The 27,138-nt window shown below is 39.3% G+C and overlaps 1 protein-coding gene across 1 annotated transcript in view; it reads right to left on the reverse strand.

Annotated features, from left to right (window-relative positions):
• diaph2 (diaphanous-related formin 2) overlaps positions 1-25,587 on the reverse strand; it is a 352,442-nt gene extending 326,855 nt beyond the window's left edge. Inside the window, exons 1-4 of the mRNA XM_070836524.1 lie at positions 25,262-25,587; positions 11,548-11,580; positions 9,834-10,010; positions 4,341-4,445 (exon numbers count right to left, since the gene is read on the reverse strand). Of these exons, the coding sequence (XP_070692625.1) occupies positions 4,341-4,445; positions 9,834-10,010; positions 11,548-11,580; positions 25,262-25,345 (399 nt within the window). The 5' untranslated portion in view covers positions 25,346-25,587. The remainder of the gene's footprint in view (positions 1-4,340; positions 4,446-9,833; positions 10,011-11,547; positions 11,581-25,261) is intronic.
• Positions 25,588-27,138: the final 1,551 nt, after the last annotated feature.

Here is a 27,138-nt window from a genome sequence, read left to right on the forward strand (position 1 = left end):
ATCAATCAGCTGCCTTTAATGTTGGGCTTCAGGTGTCAGCTTTGTGTTGCAGAGCTACCTTGAGCCAAAGGTAGGTGAGTGTTTTTTTATTACTGCAACAGTGTGGCTTGTTTCACGGTAGGAGGGTGTCTGTCAGACGAGTAAATGTATTCTATACTGTGGCTGAGCTCTTCTTTCTCTGCAACACGTTTCAGAGGAAATGCATTTTGATCACAAGAAGTTACCCACTGATCTCCTTGTCTTTTACATACTTCCTTCTCTTGCTTCCAACCCCCACCCCGTTTTAATCTCTTCTAATCTCCCTTTCCATTTCTTTTATTGTCACTTCTCAAACTCTCCAAGTCTGTGGCCATTTGATGCTTGACTTCCCCTCTCCATCCCTCTACCAAGACTTTATGACAGCCATTAAGTCAGTTTTACTCATGCCACCACCTGATCACGTGCGTACTATTTTCTAATCGTATCGTGTATCCACATTTCCCTTGCTCTCCGGTGAATGCGGCATGTCACCATCTAACACTGGGGAATATTTTTTACTGCAGCACAGACACTTTGAAATGAGTCACACTGACAGGTCACAACTTCGATATTTTCCACAGATGTTGACGCCCACAACATTTATTCATATTTTTGAATGTTGTTTTAGAGCAGCTTGACCAAAATAATGGACAGTATCTTGAGTGTGCACAGACAACAGTCAGGGAGGAGCTCGAGGGGGACAAGCACAGTTTCACTAGAATGAGAAATTTTCAATACAATGTAATACCTTGTTCTTACTAATTATTAATAATAATTAATTTGAGTAATGCTGAGGTATTATTACAAAGTGAGATCAGATATTGAGCATGTCTCACACAGTGCAAATAAATGAATTAATTATAAAACAATTAAGGACAAATCAGTGTACAACAGTGTTTGAATTTGCTTCTCGTTTTTCATGGTGGAAAGATATATATACCTGCTAAAAAACACTCAAATGATATCAATATGATAAGAATGGGCCAGGAAGATGAGAGAAAATCAAGCCCCATTAAAAGAAGAAGGTGGCACATTGATGGTCACATCAAACAAACCAATACTTGAATAAAACTGCTACATTATCACTGGACAATCCCCCTTACAAGACCCTGCCATCACACCCTTTCTGCATCTGAGACACGGCATGTTTAAAATGAAGAAAGTATCCATCGTCAGCGCGCAATAGTCAATCTCTGAGAAATAAGTAATTGTGTTAGTGCAAAAAGAATTTTTGGCAGTTTTAATGATGTTGGCACACATGTATAGAAAGAACAAGAAATTATGTGAGAGAGAAAAGCAACTGTTCATGCAAAGCTGATGGTCAAGGATGTCCACAAACACACTCCTGCAAAACCTGAGCTGGATTCCATTGAAACACAGTTCATATTAAAATGAACAGGGTCAATGCACAATTATTGCCTGAAAAGACGGAGGGTAAAAAAGCAAGACTTTGCTTTGAAAGGCATATTTTACCAGAAGTAATAATCAGCCTTTTCTAATATTAGCAATTATTTGCAGCCAGATAGCTTATAGAAACAGCTTATGGGGTACATCAAAATGTATTAATGATGAATATACATACAAAAAAAGTTGTACATTATGAAAGAAACTTCAGGCACCTAAAGCTATTGAATTTAAGGTGCTTCATCTTTTTCTTTTTGTTGGGCACCAAAGCCCTTGCTCAATTGAGCAGGTCTGCAAAGATATACATGAAGGCCACAAAATACTGGGGGACATTTTTTTGTTCCACCAACATTTATTGATTTAAACTTCCAGCTCCAAAGCATTTTCAGCCTGCATACTTTGCATTAGCTGTATGTTAAGAAGGAAAGAGGGCTATGTAGTTGTGGGGGATTTGGAGGCATTCATGGATGTCCTGCTTGTAACTCTGTGGCTGCAATAAAAAGTTTGAAACAGGATGCTCCTGTAAGAGTAATATCAAAGATTATTATCTTGTCAAATGTTCCATTGAGGCCTTACAATGCCATCTGAAATAAAAAAAACAAAAAACAAACAGGAAATTGAGATGAGCATGTGAAGCCCTTCCAAAGCCCCGAAACTGCAAACCCACAATGCAGCACACATCTTTGATAGAAAAAGACTGTGCCACTTTAACAGTGAAGGCACCACAGCAAAAAGAAGAAACCCCAACAAGTTCAAAATGCATCACTCCCAAATTCATCACCGTTTACATTTTCAGTGCAACATTTAGTTAAAACTGCATGCTACCACGAGCAACATTAGCCCCAAATAAGACCTAAGCCTGCAAGGCAAAATACATTTTAGAGGTAGGATTCTATAATAGGCTTCTTATAGGCTTATAGGTGCATACATGTAGTATGAAAAAACTATTTTGGAAATACAGCAGTTACGTAAAGCCAAGCAATAACAAAAACCTGCCTTACAAAGACTGATTTGGATATCTACATTTTAAACAAATGTCAAACTTCTGATGCATTTGTTGGCAAACTTTGCTGTGTGATGATTCTAGGTATCCATGGGCTGCTGTAGTTATGAGAATTCCCCTAACGTTATGAAGTTACAGAAACCCAAATCACACTGTTTAAGATCCTACAGAGCACACAGGATCACTGTAAGGCAGTTGACACAATATTATCACATGCTGCTGCAAGCTGGAAAGCTCCAGCTTTATTGTTAGTCAGATCTTTGTCAATAAATTTGACTAAAATCTATCATCTCTCAAATCTTTCCATCTATCAGGGGTTAAAAGAACTACAGGATATCAATTAAGTTTAAGAAAGACGTCAGTTCTCAAAATGCATTCAATTGGGTGCTGTTGAAATTTTTATTAAAAAACGTTGGAAATGTGTGCTGATGAGAAAACCTATTTCTAAAGCCACTGAACATAGTTCATTAATGCCCTGGGTGATCTTAAACAACCTAGAGTAGGCAGTTACATTTTTTATTGAAATGAAATATATTTAGACTCAATTGCTATAGTTTGTTTTTATATGCTTGTTGCAGCAATCCCCTGATATACTTTTAGAAACTGAAATAAATTGCCTGCTCCGATTTCTCAGTTACACAAATAGTTGTGTGTGTAGTGTCTCTCACTGAGGAGGAGATTTGGTAGCAGTGGCACATTATTATCCGAATCATGTAGTACCAGGATTTGATAGAGTCTGTGCATGTAACAGTTTCTAGTTTAACTATATGCACTTGCATGAATCTGTGTATGCACAGATACAACATTACTGACATTCAACCATCCCCCTCCTTCATTCTTATTAAATGTGATAGCAGGATGCTGACAGACATCACATTTTGTCCTCTGTCCTTTGACTGCGCAGATTACGTTATTCATTTGAATAAAATATCAGTGCTCACAAAGCATAATGGGCCCTGTGAGGAATTCAATCATCTCGGATAATCATCATTATCAATAATGCCAGTTAATTACCATAACAATGAGGAAGGTAATAAATGATGATGTCAAGAGAGAGCTACCAGGTTCAGGAAGCAACGGGGGCAGAAATCACTTTTTTTTCTTCAGTGCCGATATGAATTTCACCTCACAAGGTTGGCCACAACTTCAAAAGAGAATACGAGAATTCCTCATTAATCATGGATTACGCGTCAGATTGCTTAACTTTCCACTGCTGTTTTTGGAATAGAGTGATGATCAAGTTCTACTCCACAAGAATGGGCACCATTATCCTAAAGCTACTTGTAACAATGGACAGTCCAAACATTTGTTAACAGTTGTTTTGATGAACATTCACAACAAAGATAAAGTGTATAGCGCAGATATAGTATATAGACATTCATGGTGATTTTCCTCATCTTTGTGTTTGATTGTGCTTTTTACCATAACGCTGCTGTTGAACAAACTTTATTTTCACACTCGTTATCCAAATAATGATGCAAGGCACCGCCATCACTGGGCAAGAAAAAAAAAACTTTCATGCAAGCACACGATTGAACAACCAACAATTTGCATGCAAGCACATGAGCGGAAAACACTGACCATCCACCTTGCATTGAGTGAGTGAGTGATTACAATTTATGTCTGGAGGCCGACAACGGCAGATTGCAGCATGATGGGAAAAACAATTAAGAAAATAATCACAATAGCAATCAAAGGCGTGGAACTCAAGCGTGAAGAGTGGAGTGAGACAACGACAGAAGTGAGAGTGTGCAAGAACGGATGACAAAGCAAGCCACAAAGCAGAGGATCAGGTTAAACTCATTCTGGAGAGTCGTGTGGAGCGTCGGGATACTTCAGCTCATCCACTCCAATTATACAGTACACACTCTTCAGTCCACAAAAATAGAGCGTTCAGGTTGAGCCTCTCACTTACAGATTTAGCAGTGGCTGAGATGTACTGGACCACCATCTCGCGTTTGGTGCTTAAGTCCTTTCCACGCAGAGGGGCTTTGCGTTCCTCATTCAGGTTCATGTCCTCCTAGATACACACAGACAGTGAGGAGAAATTTTATGTAATGGCAGAGATTGTGCGCTACTCAAATTTAGCACAAAAGAATTATGAAGAATGCTGATAAATTGTACAAAAGTATTTTCTGAGCTCTACCATTCATGCTTAGGACACTGGTCTGAGAGAATAAAAAAGGGAATGGGGTGAGACAATGCTGGTGAGAGTTATACACATAAACCTAATAGAAAATTGCAAAAAAAAAGCGCATTTAAAACCTCAAACTTTGCAATGTGTTATTTACCGTACAATGGTTTCATTGGTAAGATAATAATGTAAGACCTACCAACAATTATACTTTCATTACCTCTATAACCCTTTTCCATCAGATCCTGGTGTTCCAAAGTTGAATAAATTTCTTTTTCATCTAATTTTCTTTGTCAAAGTCACGAGGTACAGCAACAGGAAATAATGGCAGAAATAATTAGTCCTTGAAACGAAAGTAGCAAAGCTATAGCAGTGTAAACTGTACACCCCAACTTTGAACAAGAGAGCAAAATCAAACAACACTGCTTCAATTGAGGCCATGCAATCACATCAGATAGGCTGGATAGGCAGTATCTGTGTGTTATTGGGAGTATTATCTTTGTGCTACTTTAATTCTGCATCACAAAAGAGGTCTTTCATGTGAGAGACATCAGGGGATGGAGCGAAGGCCGGACAGAGCACTAAAAGCTAGAGAATGACACGATGATTAGAATGGAGGGGGATGTTTATCAGAGGCACTCTCTCACAAAGAGATGGCTAGAATGAACAGAAAGGAAAAACATCCTCCTCGGGGTTTTAGGATAGTGAACCTTAGGTTGTGGAGCCATGCTGCCCTCTGCTGGGCAGTGCAGAAAGTCATCTGTCCTCAAGTTTTAGTTAAGTTGGTTGATCTAATTTGGCTGTGATTCCCTTCCATCCAATTCAAAGTAAAATTCACCTAATAGATTAAGCGTGTCACTGTAATAAGCACACTGTAATACAATGGCTTAAATATCTTACCACAAGTAATCTGATTCAAACCATTTTGCTCCATTTGTCAGGGAAGCATGGACAGGAATCCCATACAGGGGCACTGTGACCTAAATTCCTCCACCTACATTTCCTCTAGCAAATACCCTCAGAGCTAAAAAACCATTAACATCCTTTTTGTGGAACAGGGAGGGGAAAAAGGTGGCTGAAAGTTTTACAATTGGCAGCTTTTTTTTTTTACTCAAGGAAACCAGCAGGTTTTTTAATTAATCTTTGAACCCTGCTAATTTATCTGCTTAATTGGCATTCAATAAACGAGGCAAAATGTGTCGGGGTGAGTATGTTGTAGGAGGGGTAGGAGGGGTGGGCCTGCGGGACGCTTGTCGGGGGGGCAAACTGAAGGAATGAGCCCTCCATGTTTAGTCTCCAAAATGATTAATGCTCTTTTATTAATTATACCCTCAGAGGCGACATGAAAAGAGTCCCAGGATATCCTCGACTGCGCTGCTGGTGTAACTGAAATGATGAGATTTGAGCTCATATCAATGACAGCGGAAATCTGTTCTACGTCTTTTTGTCTCATGTTGGTCTGACGAGCTCTTCTTACAATTTCCATCCCGACAGACTACCATATACACTATATATATATATATATATATATATATACATATATATACACACATTTCATTTGACTCTGTACTCTAGGACACGGGTTTGAAATGAGACAGCAGCTGAGGTTAATGACTCATAGTCAGACTCACCTCAGTCGATTTGAGCTGGTGTTTTATTCACTGACGACCTGCCCTCATAACAAGCAATAAGTGGAGATGACTGCCTTACAGGCCTGGTCGTGCATCACCAGGGAAAACACTACAAAGATATGCTGACTTCATTGAAGATTTTGATTTGACCAATAAATTGTGTTCCCCAAACTTGGGGGACGATGTATAAAAGTGCTACAATTCCTACATGGTTTATCTAAGCATCCTTACATTGAAACTGAGGTAAGCACTTAAACTTAATAGACATTATTTCATTCCAAATCCAAAGTGCTTGAGTACAGAGCCAAAACAAGATATACAGCGTGCCACCGTCTTTCTACTTTCGGCATTACCCTGTATATAAAAAATAAAAAAATAGTAAAAAAAAAAAACTCTCATACAATGTGATGTGGCTGCAAACACAGCCTAAATCCGAGTGCCACAGGCTTTAAATCACAGCGAGGAGCAATTAATGGCTACCACCTGATATGTCTGAGGCTGAAATGGATACGAAAACTCCACACTATGGGGAAGAATGGATCTAAGAAAAATAGAAGACATATAAAAATGTTTTGATTCAACTGTGACAAATCAATTATTTTGTCCACTACCCTGGAGTCAGATCAGTGTGCGCAAGGGCACACACAGTAACTCTCCTGTGGGCTGGTTTTAACATCCTGGTGCAGAGTGCAACTGCTGAGGGATCACATAGGAGCTTATTACTAGGAGTGTTCATCCTGACAATAGCGTATAGAGAGGCACATAAAACCTCAAACTAGGCACAGCAGAACTGCAATGTGACATTCTTCTTTCACTGGTCCTCTGTCTGTGCCATCACCTCAATACCATACGCTACTCTGGAGAGTGAGGAAACACTGAAGAATCGTAACAGACACAAATTGGCACTGGAATCAAATCAATTCAATCAATCCTAAGTGAGGATGTAATGCTCTTGGAGGTTTTTAATGCTGACAGACAAGTAAAAGCATTATTTGGGGAATAATGCCATAATTGCTAATGGCCACATCAGCACAAATGACTTTAAGTGACAATATGTGTCAAGTTCTGACACAAAATCTCGCCATCAGCGCCATTTTTGTCTATATGGAGAGGACACGTTCATGTATCTGACCTCAACGGATTTCCCACCTCTGCTTTGCTTTAATGGCCCCTGTTACACACCGTGAAAAGTTGAACTGCTGTCTGACGGCTGATGAAATTAGTTCACATGTTATTCTGTGTGCTACTGGGTGTCTTGGATGACCCTCTTGGATTGGAGTCTTGCACTGCAACACAGCTGCCTCCACAGTGAGATGCAAAATACCGGACATTTCGTCAGTGGGTTTACTGCTGTGCATTTTGATGAGGGGCTCTGAATTCCAGCTGTGCACATCTTGGGAAGTCCGACGCCAGGAAACACAGAGTAAAGACACACACTACAACGTTCTAAAGCGCTGAAAGTAAATGTTTCTTCCTGCATTTCAACCTTCCCTGTAGTTTTAAGAATATACTTCTGCTCTCAATGGTTCGCTTAAAAAAAAATAAAGAAACAGTTCATTTGGTTTTCCTCACCACTGAGTGTTTCTTCCGATATTTTCCCACATCGCTTTGATGACCTTTCAGTAATAGGCTATGTGCTATTTAGACTTTGAGATACACAGCCCAATGTGTAAACCACTTTCCAGAAAAAAATATTTTCACTTTCTCCTAGTCATTAATGCACAGCAGGTGGTCTCAATAATATGGTGTGGGTCATCCCTTCATTTGAAGCAGCCTAGACATCTAAGGCTGTAGCATGTAGCACCATAAAAACAATCAATAATGGAATGGTTGTAAAGACAAGGAAAGCAGCGAAAACGTATGTGTGTACAACACAAAGAGAGAGAGAGATGAAATAAACAGAGATGAAGAAGTTGCAGAAGAGAAGCTACTAGTATGAAAACTACCCACCAATGTCATTTCTGTGCTTGCTACATCAAAGCAGAAAAGTTTACAGTCTATGAGAGCAAATAGTGGTGGCTTCAAAAGTACATAAGTAAATAACCCTTTTCTTTTTGATTTCATTACTGTAATTATACTTCCCAACCCAAAGTGTCACGGCCTGTCAAATGTCAGACCAGCAAACATGCCTTCTGTGTCATCTGTCACTGAGCAAATTGAAGCCTGGGTTTAATGTCACGCCGCTGTGAGCACAAACATAGTAATTGAGAGGTGAACTGAGTGACAAGGATGAGCACCCAGGCAAAAAAAACACTGAGCAGGAGCCTGATGAAAACCAGGAGCACTGGTCGCATTTCTCTGGCCCTGGCAATAAAGACCATTGTATGAGAAAAAAGGAAAGGCAGGCATCGTACCACGCACACACACACACACACTCAGAGACATTATCCACAATAGTACACACAACCTATGCAATGAAGCTAGAGTAATTCAGCTCCCCACTTCAAAGAGATGGGCTGAAAGCTTTTTGTTAGATTTCAATCCTGCAGTACATAAGGCCAAAAATGCATTTCAATGGAGAAAATCACAAGTGTGACAGAGCTTTGACCCCACAGATGAGTGCAAACTGAATTTCAAAGTTTGGTGTTCTGACGGCGGCCTAGGGAATACGTAGGTGGAGCGCTGCCTCACAGAAGCTTAACATCTGAAAGCAAAATACTGTATAAATACTGTGCATATCTCAAGTATATTTTGGATAAATCAAATACTAGACATCGTATTTACGTTAAAAAAAAAAAAAAAAAAGGTTTGTACATGCTCCAAAAATGAAATTTTGGATCAAAAATTTGTGAACTTCCACATTTTGTATCTCAAGTCAGGGTCAGTCATTCAACATTAGTACTTGTGTAGCTGTGAAAGTTGTGTGTGCCACTTTCTAGATATGCTACAACGACTGGGCAGTCAGTTGTGTGTGCCTTCATTCAAGTGTTCATTTGTGGGGGCTTTAGGCTGTACAATATTTACAACATTTCACAAACCTCTGCAGCTTTGTCAGTGGTTTTCTAACTTGTAAAAAAAAAATGTAACATTATAAGTCTCCAGATGAAGTCCAGCCCTGTCTCTGATCACAACTCCTGGAGCGTCGTTTGTGGAAGCAGATATTTACATGCACACTTGCGTTACTGGGTCTTTTAAAAGAATGATGTAAACATTGTATCTTGGTCTTAGAGGTCTAGGGTTGCTCATTCAATTACAAGAACTGTAAACCGTGATATCTTGATAGGAGAGTTTTACCAGGATAAGATTATATAGTAAGATGACAAACAATTTAGAGATGTTGCACAAAACTAGGAGAGCTTTGAAAAGCAGTAATTTCATTGTCAACTTTTTTCACATGCCTGGCAAAGCTTTGTTCGCTTAAAAAAAAACAAAAAAAAAAACTCATCAGCAGTAAAACAGGGACGCATTAAGATATCTGTGGGTAGTGATATATTGATATAAAATGCTTTTCAAATGTAGCTTTCTGCCTTGTCAAACTGCTCTCCCTCGCAACAGCAGCTCTGCTTCTCTACTTGTGCACAGATTTATGAATCAATTTAAGATTTCATAATAGAATGCTCATTATTTATTTGTCTGTGGCAGCTTTAATAAAAGTGCCGCGGAGTGCAAAAGGGAAACACTGCAAGAGAAATACAAAGCTCACCATCATCTTCTCGAAGAGGTCAATGATCTCCTTTTCCGAGAGGTTCATGGAGCGGTCATCAAAAAGGGGCTGAGGAACAGGCAGCTCAGCCTGGATAGAGAGGGGATCTGTTGGGTGCTGAATGAGGGGCTTCTCCTTTTTCATCCCTGTTTTCCTGAAACTGGTAATACGATCACGCTGAAAGAAAAAAAAAAAAAGTGTTTGACATATTAGAATACTGCAGTGCTAACAATCCTGCTCAGACTTGGTCAATTAAATGACTCATTGTTTTCTGTTATTGCTGATTTATATTGAAAGAACACCTGATTTTTTTTTTTTTAAAAAAGGAGCAGATTGGTTTAAACTGCCTGCAACCTGAATTTCATGGTCCCACACATCAAAGAGTCGTTCTGTTTACTGGTTTCACCACAATTTACAGTAAACAGAATCATCTCTCTAATAGTCACACAGGTGGGACCATGGGGCTGTAATGCTCATTACACACCAGAAAACACAATTCTTGGAACAACAAAAAACATGGGCAAATTAAAAAATAAAAAAACAAATCAAGTTTACCCTGAGGCTGGTGTGAGAGGTTAGGCCATGTCTCTTTGGTGAGCGTGAAGGTTGCTCTTCATTATTATTTGCCCAGAAGGGGGTGTTAGAGGAACGGTCTTGTGTGGGAAGCCAATATCGAGATTTTGGGGAATTTTGTGGAAATTTGGTCAACAATGAATAAATGGGTACTTCCTGTGAGGAGAACGAATTTGTTCCATCACATGCCAGGTCAGCGTCACAGACATGACACGCTTTGCTGTATGACACTCATGAGGACTTTACTTACCACCATACCCACAGGATTACCTGGTTTCTGCTCATTTTATTAGAACAGTTTCAGCATACAATAACAACTTAAGCTCGTTGTGATCACTTCCGTGAGGTTCAGTTGCGTTTCATATTCATCAGTTGATGCAATTCTGGTTAATGCGGTATAACTTAGTTTAGTGTGAAAGCAGAAAATGTACATGGCCTGCATGCAACCAGTCGATGTTAGTCACATTTAGTAACATGGAATGGGGAGGACATGCTGGATGAATGAAAATCTGCAGTATAAATGAAATGGACAAAGACAAACATATGATGATGACAAACGTGATGATGTCACTAATATCAGTTTGCTGAAATATTACAGGATAGATCAAACATATGCTGTGCTGTGACTGAAAAAAAGATCATTACCAATAGCTCGAGTTGCATGTTCACACTGCTCTGTACTCTCTAAAATGAACGCAATACTGCCTGTAACTTCTAAGTGTCGAAGTTAAGCTTGTTAATAAGGGTATCAAAAAAAGAAACATCTAATCGTAAGTGCTGAAGATAATCACACACTAGATGATCTTTGAGCTGCTTACAAAAGTCTAGATGTTATTCACTAATTTGTGGTGCTAAATAAGAGCACTGTGGAAAAATGTCTTTTACTCACACAGGATTATTATTGGCTACCACAACAAGTAAGTAAGACAGGTCTACGCTTACTACACAGAACACTGTTACACTGTGTAGTAAAACTAGACGCAGACGTGAGGTTGAAATATTTAACATGAAATATTAAATTTGCATCTGGCACATTTGATCCATCCACATATTTCAGTTAAAAGTCCCATGCAGCTAATGACATAACATGAGATGATGTAAAACAAAACTAGTCACACCAAAATGAAACCGAGCACCTTACCATATCATCAGCCAATGTTTTTATGTGTATGTTCTGTTGGAGGGAGGGCACAGTGTGAAAAACAAGGTCCAACAGAAAATGACAGCAACGCAAAGTGAACAGTATGTATCCCATCTGAAGTGTGTTCACATGTGCAGTGTCCTCTGGATACCGTCTCATCTTCCTCTCAGAATTCAGATTAAGTCTCCAATTGACAAAAAGACTTTTTCCAATGAGGATGTGAGCCTGTACTGGACACTGCACATGTGTACGATGTGACAATACTTGATGACCCCAAATAACAGCTTGTGTGTGTAAATTCAGTGTGTGTGATCAAGAGTGAATATCCTAAGCACACACACTTTAAGCCACGTACCATCAAAGCGCACGCACTTTAAGACACATACCAAACAAATACATGGATTGAGATGTATCATAAAGCACCTATAATCCCACAGCCACAGACATAATGAGCACACCTGTTCACAATATTCAAAACATGCAAGTTAGTGCTGCTTGGTAAGTAAAGTTCAGTTTTGTGTACCCCAAAAATAACACGCTTTTGCAAGGCAATATGTTACAGCCTGGCATAGTTAGCACACCAAAAGGCTAGTTTATCTCTGTAATGAGTTCTAATGAGCATCTCTTGTCGTTACAGTGGGCCAACAAAATCATTCTTTTCCACTTACTTTTATCATAAACTCCAGTCAAAGAAATTTCCAACTTTTCAATTATCTGTTTGCTTGCATATCCTCACGGAATGTTACAAATAGTTTGTATAACAAAATTAAAAGCACAGCTTCTCTTGACTACAGATGTTTATCTTCATCTCAGACACAATGAGACAAGCTACTGCCAAAGGCTTGTGGCTCGGCAAGGGACAGCCATTTGAAACACACCTCAAATGGGAAGCAGCAGCAACACTGCCATATGCTGTGGCACTAGGCTGTGAAGCACTAATGAGTAGGGAGATGTGAGGTGGTGATGGCTATAAAGTCTGCCTCCAGCCGCAGATTCCTCCACAAGTCTAATCAGGAAACCACTGATGCTGCGGCGAGCAAACAGCCTGGCTCTAACCTGCACCTCCCTCTGTGCATCTTCATCAGCTGTCGCTGTGGGCAACACTGAGCAGACACTCAAACTGCCATATCTATCACTAGTTTTGTCTGCAACGACTAATCAACAGTTGGGAGAAAAAGCTATGAACCACAGAAAACAAAGCTTCAGTCTCTTTGTGCAGGTCTCATGTGATGTCCAAGCTGTTGTTTCAACTCAAGACAACAAATGTGTCAGACTCGGCATTATGCAAAGCAAGTTCTGCCTAGGGTGTCCAGGTATTTGTTTCGCCATCATTTGTGGCCTTTAATATGGCTGCACAAGTTGTTACAACATCTGTAAAGCTAAGAATCTGACCTGAGCAACAACTTTTCTCATTTCTAACTCAGAGCGTATGTGTCATTAAGCCCAGCATTCTCTTGCAGTCTAAAACTGCGTGAAACAATAGCTAATTTTCAAATGGAGTACTTAAACATTTTCTAATCAATTTAACAACAATCAAACCACTGTTTGGTTAATTGCCTTGACTTGAGGGCCTTTCCTTGCCCATTATCTTGGCAACATCGCAACAACGCAATTTAACATCTAACAATTAAGCTTGCATGTCCTCTGGGCTTCTCTCGCTTATTAAAGTAAACTTTTTCAACATAATAAATGTTTATTACCAAACACATATTCCTCTAAATAACCTAATCAAATTAGCTCTGGGTCCCTCCTTAATCAAATATGATTATGACTCCATGCAGATCCTGAAAAATGAAAACACAAAGCAATATCCCACAACTTGAGTCAATCTGGGGTCAAAAAGCTATACCAGTATGCATATTTCATACACAACCTTTCAAAAATGACAATTAATGTTAATAACTCATGTAGAGACATAGCCTTTCATTAATTGTTTATAGTTTTATCACAAAATTCCATCACATGCCACATGAAATTTTCTTCCAAGGTGGACAAAGGGCCAACATTGTTTCAATTGGCTACCACTGCACGACTTTTTAAATAGCAATGCCTGTTGTTCTCAACCAATTTAACAAGGCCATCTGTATGATGTCATTTTAACTCACTCACTGGAACTATCACTATAAAATCAGTAGCCACGATGCCGCTGCAAAACGAGTTTAGAAGGAAATTAGGTTTTACTTTAATTAGTTCTAATAATAACAAAGGATTACTTGGAGCCAGCCACGGTTGGCAATGAGGACTGTAATGCAATGTGCTCATGACACTTTGTGGCAACTTCATGAAACTACCCCGAGTCCCTGTTTAATCAAATGTTTGGTCCCGCTACAGGCTAGTAAGTGTCAAAACCATTCAAAACTGGTTTCAGTGTGGCAAAGAAATTCTTGTTTCCTGAAGTTAAAAAACATACCAATGCTGACAAGAGTTGAAAATTGAGCACGTTTTATAATTATTAGTGTACATTGGTAAGTAGACTTTCATCGCTCAGCAGTCAAGTTGGGTTTTCAGTGGAAAATTTGTAGGTGTACGTGTACTTAATGAACTCCATAGCTGTGATTACCTATTACCAATTTCATAAATTTCCTTTCTTCCTCTCTGTTGTACTCAGTGGAGTAACACACATCCCATTGTTGCAAATACAAAGATTTCAGGATAAAACAACTGCAGCTGCATTGAAGACATCTTACAGACACTGCTCAGAACCACAAGGCAATATACTATTATTAACTCATCAGAAGCAATAGTGACTTACATTAGAGAGCTGTATAAAACTTGCTTACTGCACTTAAACTTCCCACCGAACAACAATAAAGGGAATAAAGGGCTACTAGCAAAATGAAGATTTCTTTACTCTAAAGGAAAGAATAGTATCTACTCACAAGTACAGACTCAAAAGTACAGAAAAACTGCAACTTGTCGTTATGTGCTGATACGTAAAATATATAAGCTGTTAATTAGCAACGCACCCTGCTTTTACATTGATGTTACTGATCTTGATTTATGTGTACCTCAAACACAGGAACTTTGAAGCCTAAGTCCAACAATTTTGATCATAATTCTGATAGTACGGTGTCACAATGTGGACTTCTACTCATTACGTTTTACTTATTTCAGCAGCTCATATTGTTAATGTGCAATTAAAAATGTCTATTGTGACAACAAAGCTCAATGGGAAGTACATTTAATGGAGATAAAGCACACAACACAATAGACTCTGTTTTTGTCCAAACAGTTGCCTGGAAAACTTGGTTGGCCAATTTGTCACAGCTTCTAAACATGAAAGGCCCCTAAAGCACAGTATCAAAGCCAAGACTCATGCAGTGATCACAAAACACCTTAAACTCCCACAGCTTTTTTCAAGGCAGACAGAAAAAAACAGAAGTGATGATACACTTAAAAAACAGCTTACCATAATGCAAAGGGAGAAGTGTCATTCACAAAACTCACAGCATGGCTTGAAAGCATTCAAGGGGGTAAAGCAAGTGAATCTCAGCACTGAGATGTGCTCAATCTGTGGGAATGATAGCTAATAATAGCTGCGTAACAGTTCATAACAATTTTAGGATCTAAACAGAAAAAAAAAAACATTTTGTCTTGCTCTGATTGTTACGCACCTCTAAATGCTGGCTGCTGCTCCTAAACATTTTGATAAAGTGCACCAGCTCCTACTAGAAAAGCCAGACCCCTGACAAATGCATGAGTCAGATTACAGACTTGACAACACAGACTTTATCTCTTCAGATAAAGGTTTAATAATTAAAGTATATTATGCTAGGAAGAAAATCAAAAAGCTATTTTTTTATATACTCAAGACGAACTTAACACACAACTGTGCAAGACAAACTTGTAGCTGACAGCCCATCAGACCATGGCACTGCTTTCTAGCACTACTACATTAGACACTAATGTTTGCTGGTCATAGTCATAAGCATTGAAATTATGCTATTTGTCTTTGGGTAATCAGATAGGATGTACAGCATTGCCAATATCATGCTCAATTTTAGAGGAGTGGTATCAGTCATCAACAAATACCAACCGAGTAACTGAATTAGACATAGTCTAAACAAATCAATTTGTTTAAATTAATCTTGTTACAAAGTCCTCTCAATGGCTGTCTTTGTAAACTCAGAGAGGTATTGCACAGCACAGCCCACGCTGCTAAGAAGGATTTACGAAAGCATGAAAGTAACATTTATCCTTCTTGATAAGATCTATCAAATTAATCTTTATGTTTGCACGGTGAGTATGCCCTTTTCAAGCAGAGCAGAGAAGAGGGGGCAAAGACACTTCATGTGTTTCAAGGTGGAGGCCTGAATTTTCCAGTTGAAATCTCCCATTTCTGAACTGGAATTCGAGGTAGATGGATTTGCCCGAAGTTTGGGGAACTCTAACTTTGAGTGATGTTCCTTTATAATTTTTTTTTTTTTAGGTCAGAATATCTTGACCTTCCATGTCATCTGGAAAGCAACATAAGAACTTATCTATATCTAGCATTTCATGTGATATAATATATATCCAAACTATGTCACAGAACATCTATCCACTTGAATATATTTACTATTAAAAGTGACTTCAGCAGCCTCATTAAAATGCAAATCTCTCCCAGTGTTCTCTCTCACACAATGCAAATAATTCGTTAAATGGCAGTAAACATCTGGTTTTATTTGCACTACAGCCTTGAGTCTCATCTTTATTCAAAGTTTGGTTGATATTTTCATCTCCCCCAGCTTTAGAGCCTTTTCCAGGAAGGAGCTGTGCTGAGTTTTCTGAATAACTCAATAGTAAAATCCGCAATAATTCTTTTTACATCTTTTGTTCTGAGTTTTACTCAACAAATCAGAACAATTCGGTAAACCTGCTTCAGTTGACAACAAAACTGTATGCTAGGGATACACATTGTTATTATTGACTGTTCATACAAGTTAATGTAAACAAACAAGTCAAACAAACCATTTATTATCCCATTTTAACAGAAAATGCATTTATATAAACTGGTTTCCATTTGCAGACTGATGAGGACATATAAAAGTGGTCCAAATTAGAACTGATGAATGTACCATTCGATGTTTCTAATTAAACTGTCATCTAACTATAAAGGAAGGAATGTCTGTATCTATGTCCGTCCATCGCATATCTTGACAACCATTCATCTGATCAACTTCACGCTCGGCGGGTGCGTTGCTGAGGAACAAAGGGAGTGCAGTGCAGAGTGTGAAGACTTGAGAACGCTGCGAGCGCTGTGTACGGGCACGCGCTCCGAAAAAATGGGATGGTGACACATGATTTAGGATCATTTCAGCTGCAGTTGAAATAACAACTGTCTGTGAGTTTGTCAACACAAATGGGAATGACACTGACACTACGGGGTGACACTACACGGTGAAGGTATTCTGAGCAGCAGCACACGGGGTGCATGTTATTGTGAATGTAGGCAGTACTAAAAGCGTCCTATTATGACAAGCTAACACACCAACAATAGAAGAAACGGAACAGTCTGTCATACAAATACACCATAATGGCACACTTGTCCTCCCAGCAAACTGGATTAGGAACAATTCAATCAAGTACAGAATGTCAAGTTATTCTCCTAAACAAATAAATCAAGTTTGGACAGATGCAGTGTTGACTTGTTGTTCTTATGTGCAGCCTTGACTTTGAGACATTTTCACTTGTTTCATTCTATAAGTTCCAACATTTCAGAACTTGTAATTAATTTGAAAAAGAAGAAATGAAAACAAAGAATGCACTAGATTTCAGCGAGAGCTGGAGTGCCTTTAAAAGGGCATGAGTCTGTGGTGGCCTTATTATTTCAGGAGAGTGCTGGTACTGTTTACAGTTTCCTAAAACAGCAACTATTGAAAAGGGGAAGCACACAAAAGCCAGCAAAGCACAGATTTGAATGGCTCCACACTGGATAGCCAGACCATGTGACTGCAGACTAGCACAGCACTGCCCTCAGGTTATCTCAGTCTCTGTTGAAAGCAAATCTCTGGTACTATCCCCTTAAGGGTTGGCATGATATGCTGCCATTACAAACGCTGGGGTAAGTAAGAAAGGTTGCAAGTTGGACGCTGTATAAAGATCTTCTTAAATTGCTCATGTAATCACAGAGAAATGTCATTTGGGGGCTATTATAAAGAGTACTGTATTAAAAGAAATCCAGCAAACACTATTATAATTGCAGCAATTTTATGATTTCACAATTATTATTCTGATTTATTCCAGCTACAATTAAAAATCCAGCTTCATCATGTGTTGCTCACGTCTATTCAACCAGTTTTCATCTCTAATTACTGATATGTGCTAAAATTTGTGTGCTCATAACGTAAAGTGCTCTGTGATACACTCATGATATCCCCGTGTGAAGCCTTTTCCATTACACATATATCAGGCAGTGCATCAAGTCTACCCTGTCAGCCAGTTAGTCATCCTTCTGCACTGACCTCTTTTAAATTGAAAAATTAAATACACTATGTGCTTGCTTTAACCTCTCCATAAGACTTGCACCTAAGAACATTCTTTGACACAGTATATTGAACTGTTTATCACAGCAAGTATCACATTCAGTCTCATATTTGTAACTGTCACTGATTAAAAAAAAGTGTGAATACAACTGTCAAACACCCCAGAAAATCTGATTGCTACGTTAAACTGACAAATAGTAAATTAAAGCACAGCAGTGGTGATGACAAGCATGTCTTCTCAGCAGATTTAGCAAGAGGGAAAGCTCACCCATCGCAATCCTTCAGTATAATACAAGTGCTGGGAAACCCTTTCATCCTGGCCTATATCTGACTCTGCAGTTGCTCTGTCAAAACACAGCCTACTACTCATGAATCATCAAACTACTGCATGCAACTATGACCAAATTCAAAGTTGATTCATGGATTGTTACACAGAGAAAACTTGAGTGCATTGATGCTCAAGATGTCTTACGCAGGCTTTTTGAATATAACTGAGGCAGCCAAATAAATTTCCCATTCTGAAGTCTAAGATCTAATCCATTATTGTACATGAATAGGGCTTATCTCAGTGGGTGACAGAGCTGTGATTCTGTCGGTTTCTTCCAATGTGCGGCTACAGCATTCTTCACCACTTCCTCTCTCCAGCTTCCTGACTGCCATTAAAACACTCACATATGGTCTGCTTCCTGCCGTTTCTCACACGTCTGCTTAACACAATATCACGATTATATTCATTCAATAGCACAGCACATAATGTGAAAACAAAAAATAATACATGGAGGAAAAAATAGTTAGGACCAAATGACAAAGACTCTGACCAAACAGGAGATAGGGAGCACAGAACAGCCTTAAGTGTGTGACAAGCTGACAACCTGTATTAACCACATGCCAACATGACCTAAAATGATCCCTGAGGCATCCCTAGAGCTCATATATCAAAGCGTCAAAGGCTTCAAATGTCACATCTTCCAACAGCACAGTGGCACAGTCAGTCATTAAATGTGATTCACAATGTGATACTTTAAAAAGCACAAAAGTTTCGCAAAACACCGCTGCCTAGTAGTGGTAAACATGATTCTGACACAGAAATATTATCACCGTTTTCAAATTTGGTTCTGTAGCCAAGTATGTAGTACAGCAGCGTAATGTGGACAAAAACCATCAAAACGAAGTCCTGCTCCAGATGAACGTACAGAGACTCACAATCTCTCTGTAAAACACTAATTAACTTGTTAAGCTGATCACATCATAATGCACATGAAGCAAAGTCTGTCATTGTCTGTCAAAGAACTGTCACATTCAGTTATCCAAGTATTTCAGAAACTATCTAGAGAAAGTTTGCCTGATGGTACTATTCTTGGCAACAAAAATTTGAGACCTCCCCATATCTAAAACAGATCATTATATGAATTTATTGATTAAACTAACAGTAAACGGTAAATTACTTTAGATGACCCAAAGACACTGTGAAACTAATGTATGTCTATACAATTTCTCAGTGGACTTACAGAATAAAATGTAGTGTTTGCCTCTCCACTGAGCTCTCCCGTGTCCAGGGTCTCATATTAAAGTCTCTGCTCCTTAAGTTATGCCGAACTGTCCATTCATTACTGAGCCTTAATTACTTTAATGACCAACTAAATGACGAGCATGATTACAATCATTAAGTCCCAGTTTAATTAATAAGGGTTAATTACAATTCGCAAACACACTCAAATAAAACCTGACAGAACATAATGGACATTGCCAACGTGCCAGTGTTGAGAATATGCCAGCTTTTCCTTATGCTTCATTTTTAGCAAGTTCTTCTATTGCTGTCGCTGTCTCTCTTTAACTGTAGAAAATGTAGAAAAAGTTATTTGTTACATTTTTTCTTTAGGCCATTTGCAAAAATACAGTTTCACCAAGAACCCTAAAGCATCAAGGAATTTTAATTTCATGTAACCACAAGGTCAAGCTCACTAGTTACTGGAAATGGTTCATTAATGCTGAGGTTACAATACATTAAAAACTATAAAATAAATACCCAATAATGCTTTGGTTTAGTTGACACAAAGTGTGGTTAGTTTTTGATATGTTGGACATGGTAACTTTAGCTTGTTTCAAGTTGGCTTGGCAGATTAGTCATTTTAGTCACATTAGCAGTAACTAACCTCTCAAATGCCTTTGTGGAAATGAGGATCCTTACAAGTGGTTAGACAACGTAGTTGAGCACTTTTTGTTGGTAATAATGTTCTGTAGCATCTTGTGCATATAAGTTCACCGGTATTATTCAGCTTTGTCTGGGCCGTTTGCCCAGTCGAAGTATTTCCACACAGTTTTAGCGCTACTTTACCTGACTGTAGCTAGCCACAAAGAGTAGCTGGGAGACAGCCGACGTTAAAAATAATTAGCTGCACCTGGCTTGTACCTGTGGTTACTAGGTAGCTTAGTAAGCAGCACAGTGAAATGAGCTCTCTAACAGTATTCGGGACAGACTAAACACCAACTGAACACTGGGTCACCCTGCAGACCCCTTATTCCCACTAGCAAGACCACAGGACAGCTGTATATCACACCGTTGTTTTTCATCATTGTTAGGAAATAGAAAATGTGCAGGCACGCTTATGCTAATACATTTTTATGTTAGTACATTTATGCTTTATTATCATGAAGTTTTAGCATGATGCTGGACTGTGTGATAGTTGCTGTGACCTTTACACAGACCAAAGAGATGTGTGTTGGCGTAGGATGTATCAGACTGTGCTTGCGTTCTTGAGATAAAGAAGAGTTCGAGAAGGCCTTGAACGGTGAGGAGTCAGCGTACCTGCGTTTCTCACCAACCGCCCCTGCAAGGAGGAGAGGGAGCAGGGTGCTGCGGAGGACTGCTGAGAGGAGGAACTTATACATGTCACATATATGCTTGAAAGACACTGAGACTGCTCAGTGCAGATGTAGATCTTTGCCTGTACTCCTTGCTTGTTGCAAGTAAAACTTTGAACTGAGATCTCTGTCTCTGAGAGTTTATCTTGTGTGTTGGGAAATTAATGGTACGAACTAACAGCGAAAATACAGTTCTGGTCTTATAGAAATAATTTCCTGACAATCATCTTCTTTTATAACACTGATTGTGTCATGCATGCATCACCGAATATTTACTGTACAATAACAGACTACTGTGTGTGTGTTCAAGTGTGTTATATTCTTAAGCTTGTCAGTATTACCTACGCTCTATTTTTTGCGCTCATTTTGCGTACTCATTCAGACGTAAACCATAAAGGAGTAGACCAACTATTCCACCTATATGCAGTGTATGTGTGGTAACATTAAATACATAAATGAATAAATAAACAAATAAATAAATATCTAAATAAATGGAAGACACGTCACAGTTATTTTGATCTGATCACTGATCAGTTTCCCTCTCAATCATACACAGACAAATGACCTTTGAGATGCTGATCACCCCTTTGTTATAATAATAGAAAGAAAAATCACACAAGCATTGCCTGAAAAAGCAAATATAAATCCTTCCTGTGACTAAATGATCACACTGCGGGATAAAATTACTTAATAAACACACTGCAGATGATGAAGATTGGTTCTTCTCCCTTGTAGTTACAAATTACAGGTTTAACCACATTCGTTTAAAGAGAGCATTATTGATTGTTGAATAGCAAACCCTGTTTTACAAACTTACAGACAAGCAGCTAAAGCCTTTGATAAATATAATGCGTATTAAAGCATGAAAATCTCTTCCATAGGAACATTTTGTAGGCAATAACAGATATATCACTAATCTCTGCTCGGTGAATCTTTCAGTCATTTTTATTACAGCTACTTTAGAAGTGATTCTCTGAAATGACTGCAAAGCTGTCTAACATTATTATTCCTCCTCACATCATATATGTCTATGGGTCGTTTAGTTTAGGTTTATGAACGATGTTACAAGTGTTAAGTACAGATATATATCTTATGGTAAATTCAAAGTGTCACTAAATGCCAAACTACATGACACACACCCACTGGACACAATCTATGTATTCATAGTAAATGAACTCATACAGCAAGCAGGAAGTCCCCAAATCATGTTAGCCTTAAGGCTTGAGACAATACTTCTTGTGAAGGGAAAATGATTGTATTCATGGCTCACATCACGAACAGAAGCTACCCCTAAAAGTCCTCAACCCTTTAAATATGTGTCATATACAGTGGCACATAATAAATGTCTGTTTTATACATTCACATTGTGAGCCTATGAGCTTGTACCTACACAGTCTGTATTGTGAAGTCATATGGGTATTATATATATGCACTGGGATGCTCCCCCCCCCCCCTTATCTCCCCCTTGTGTGAGGTCATCTTTTACTCTGGTATGCAGAGGGGTAATATGTCTCCTTTTCTGTCAAACCAGCTCCCCTGAATTCCTTTCACCTCATTCCGTCTGCTGTTGAATTGGATGTCATGTTTTTCCAAGATAAAACCAAAAAGGACATGATCACAAAGTATAGCTGCACAAACAGAAAAGTTTTAAATTATCTGTACCTCTAAACACTGCGGTATTATTCTAATGTCCTTGGCTGTACTGAGCATCTACATTCTGGGCCCAACGCCTAAATGGTGTTGCTGTGATGTAATCCTGCCCAGTGACTTGTTAAATAAACATACAGCTTTCAGTGTTTCTCCTCTAAAGACTGGTTTGACTTTGCTGAGACCAAACTGCCAGCGTCTGCCACTTTGCTTGTTAGCTATGCAAAAGGTACTGTACTTTCCAGCAGCTGTGACTGTGAAAAGGCAGCGACAGCCCCTACTTTAAACCTGATCATGATAGATATTACCCCTCTCTAGGGTCTGGACCACCTCCATACAAACTACACTGCACATCTGGAATGTAATCCTATAGCACCATATATGGTGACAACTGTAAATAGTAAAGTAAAGTCAATCTTTAAGTGAGAAAGAACATTTTTGGTCAGTAAAAGATCACATAGTCATCTGATGGACCTCTGCAAAGAATATTCATTCTGTTTTTGTTTTGATTTTCCATTTTAAACAGACTCTGAATTTCAGTTTTGCTGATTAAAATATGCATAAATTTCAATTCTTGCACTCTAAATCTCATTTACACGTCTGCAAAGAAACTAAGAGCTGCATTATACATTGGGGCAGCTAAAAAGTGGGTATAAACAAAACAGGACAGCTCTTGGCCCTACCCAGAGATGAATGATTACTTCCTCCCCCAAACTCTCTGTTGAGATATTTGGAAGAGGCTTCCTTTGCCTCTGAGTGCTCTGCTTGGAGGATTGTGCAACAGGGAATGGGCCTGGCCCTGAGACCACTTTAAGGAACAAAAAGCAGTGATTTCACAGAGTCTTCTTACCAGTGATTTGCTTACGTCATCCAGACAGACATCCTTGCAAACAATATTAAGCTTGGGAGGCAGGATATTCAAGAGCTGCAGGCTGTTGTTAGGATATCTCCAGACAACACCCTCTGGTAGCATAACCCTGTGAGTGAATTTCAATCCACTCTGAGATTTCCTGTCTGGCAGTTATTACGGCCACACTTTCCCTTACCTTCACTTTGTTGAAACACAACTGGTGATTACAAGTTTGAGACCGTTTTCCTTGAAATGAAACACAGCAGTGGTACTATGTTGCTCCACGGGTCTCTGTTTTAGGACAACTGCATACCAGTGCAATAAACACCACCTAAGAAAACAACTGAGGTGTTAATAAAGTCATTAACAGTCAACCTCCATGTCTGCAATCAGTCCAACATGGTTCATTTCAAAATAGGAGCACTGGTCAGCCTAAACTGTGCATTTTCATTTCCTTGTTTGGTAATAGTGACTGCATCTAAACTTTTAACCAACCCCAACAATAAAAAAGCGCAACATGAACGTGCTACTAGTCAGTTATTGGCTGCTGAGAGAGAACATCATCTAGAAAGTGTGACAGCAGCCAAGCTTTCCATACTGACAACTGTGGACAAGTGGAGAATCAGAAAAAAACAGCCAAAGTTTTTTTTTGTCGTTGGTCACGGAAAATGACTCTCAACCAGTAGTTTCTACAGCTGCTGACAGTGTGCAAGCAGTGACATGCACTTAACACACCCAGTAATAGAGTTTAAATTTACAGTTTTACAGTGATAAGACTGGCTACAGTTCACCAAGTAGGGCACTTAATTTTTTTTTGCACGCTCATGGGAGTATGAGACACTCTTCTCAAAATTACAGCACAGCGTGAGCCGTCATAAGTGAGTTCAGACGTCAAACATAATCCAAGACTACACCCCCACCCCCATCCCCAATGCTACCACCATATCCGGTAATCTTGTGATCTCATTTCCAGGCAATGAGCAGCATGCAGGAATGGCTTAATGACACCAGGGCTCTAATGATGCAAACTCAGGGTTGCCTGCTTTCTAAATAAGCACTCTTCACTTTACATAAACTAATCCACTCGACGAAGGCAAGAGAGAGGCTATAAATATAATGAATGTTGATGTAGTTTTCAGTTGTTATCTAATAGACACTGTTCTCCTCTGGCTGTCATTTATTGAACTGATAATACTGCTCAGGCTGACTAGGGATAAGTTTTATCAATCACACACACACACACACACACACACACACTCGCACAGTTCATAAAACCAGCTCAACCACACAGATATCACGCTATGCAGTGACTCATCCTTTAACTTCTTCTTTGCTTATGTCTATTCCTCAAACATCTATATTGAAGCCCAACTGTCACGACAAGGACGCTCTTCAAAGAACTTTCAGGAGATGTATTGACGGGGATAATCACATGGTGCACTGAGTGCTTTCAAAAGTAAAGCACTGAGTGAAACACTATCTCTTTTGTTCCACACTAACAGCTATTAGCTGCTTTGTGCTGGGCTACATTAAACTGTAATAACAACACATCAATACCTATTTGAGCTCCATCCTGGACTAAACAGAGATGTGCTGTTTTGACAACAGGCAGTTTACTAACTGTAGTGGAGTTATGTGTCTTCCTTTGGTTTGATTTGACTTCACCATGATGATTATACTGACTAATAACTATACAACTACAATAAAGGTTAAATCATAAAACAATTTAGACATAAGTAAAAACTTTCTGCAACTTTGGACTGGCGCAACTTTCTAAGTCATACTAATCGTTTGACAGTGAAATGACCCCTTACGTGTAGGATTACAGGATGTGATCGCTCATTGCACACAACTTCCATGCTACTGCAATGAGCCAGTGTGAACACCTTACCAGCTTTTTGTTTTTACCCTCATCCTCATTGGACTTCTTCTTAGAGGGTTTGCTCGGGTCCTCCCCGCCGCTGGCTTGATCCATTTTGGCTCTGACTGAAGTTCCCCTTCAGAAAGACTCAATGCAACCTCCTCAAAAGTTGGCAAACTTCTCCAGCAAGTTTAAAAATATATATATACTTGTACAGCAGACCATCCAGGTTAGGTCTTTTCAAAATCCATTCCGCTTGACTGTAAAGAGTAAATTCAAGTTGGCCGCCTCCAAGTGTTTCCCGTGTAGTATCCAACAGTGGAGGAGCCTACTTGAGGAACAAGAGGTGTGGTATCCGTCCGGGTGTCTCCCCAACTCAGCAGTAAGCCTTTTGACACCGGCAGCAAATGTTTTCTGCAATTAACAAGAACATTACATCAACAATTAATTAGTTTATCACAACGTCTTGGGCGTCAAACTGCACAAATGTTTGCCCTTAACACGTGTGTCCCTGAGCGGGCTTGTGAGTATGCTGAGTGCAGACACATTCAGGGAAGCCACTACATTACCGAACGATAAAAACAGATGTAAACAAACATGTCAGAGAGGCTACAGAAAGCTCGGTGGGAAATATAAGCAGCGTCTTTTCACACTCACAGACAAAGCCCTGTGTTTGGAAACTGGCTCAATTGTTAGAGAAAGCAAACTTGCAACCGTGAAACTTAAGCAATAACACAGTAGTAGCCGATATAAAAACGTTACATGGCAGCGAGGATGCTCTGACAGTTTTCGACGTGTGCTGACAAGACTGTTGTTGGTCTGACAATACAGTCATTACGCAGAATTAATGAACAGTAGTTGTAATAGTGGGAAATCACCGTTGTTCTCTCTGCTTGGAATACTTTGCAGTGCTGTACACTTAGCTAGGTTAGCATAAACAAACGACCGCTACCTACCGAGTGTTATTTATTCTGACAGACACAATCATACACAATCACAAACAACGCCAAGCAATAAATCACAGCGTGAACAATAAATAACGTGTCAAAGAAAACTCACAAAATCCCATCCACAGCTTACCTTTGCAACCAAGCATGAATGCAAGGCCCACGGTTATTCCGCCCACCCGCGTTCTGATTGGGCGGCGAGATGGAGACTCCAGCTGCTATTGGTCAGATCTGGTGACAATCAGAAGGTCGACTCGGCGTCGAGGGGGAGGAGCCTGTTGTGACGGAGGGGTCAGTGTGATTTTACAGCAAGCGGATAGGACGCAGTCAGGTGAAAGAATAGATCTGTGAGTGAATTATGAAAGGCTGACCGCGGATTGGGAAGCAGGGCGGGAATCTGCGGCAACAAAACACACCCTGGGAGTGAGTGTGTGTGAGAGAATCAGAGAGAGAGAGAGGGAGACTAGCCATCTTTATGTGCCTGTGTGTGTGTGATAATAACAGCTGGTGTTTTTGTTATATGGTTACCCAGTTACATAATAGAGTGCATCATATAGGCCCACTGTGTGTCTGTTCGCAAAGAGGACAAAAGTATATTTTATGTGCATATGCAAGAAGAACAGAGTTAAAAATAAATAAATAAATAAATAAGTAAATCAATAAATCAATAAAAGAAATACTGGCCTATAATCTAGGCTGCTCCTCAAAATTTGGAGCAAGTTAAGTAATTAATTAATCAGAAAATTATACAGTACAGTTATACAGTTAATTCTTAACCTTTGAAACAGTATTGTGACAAAAAATAAATGAAAAAATCTCAAGGTCCACTTTTATTCAAAGCTTTCATTCATATCTCATGGTCTTCATCAGCAGAGTTTACTCAGTTGTCATGGAAACGATTCATTTGTCATGTGTCCATGCACAAGGTCGTGTCATCATTTAAAATGTTGATAATTAATA

Source organism: Pempheris klunzingeri, chromosome 9, assembly GCF_042242105.1.
Source record: "Pempheris klunzingeri isolate RE-2024b chromosome 9, fPemKlu1.hap1, whole genome shotgun sequence".
Lineage (NCBI taxonomy): Eukaryota > Metazoa > Chordata > Actinopteri > Acropomatiformes > Pempheridae > Pempheris > Pempheris klunzingeri.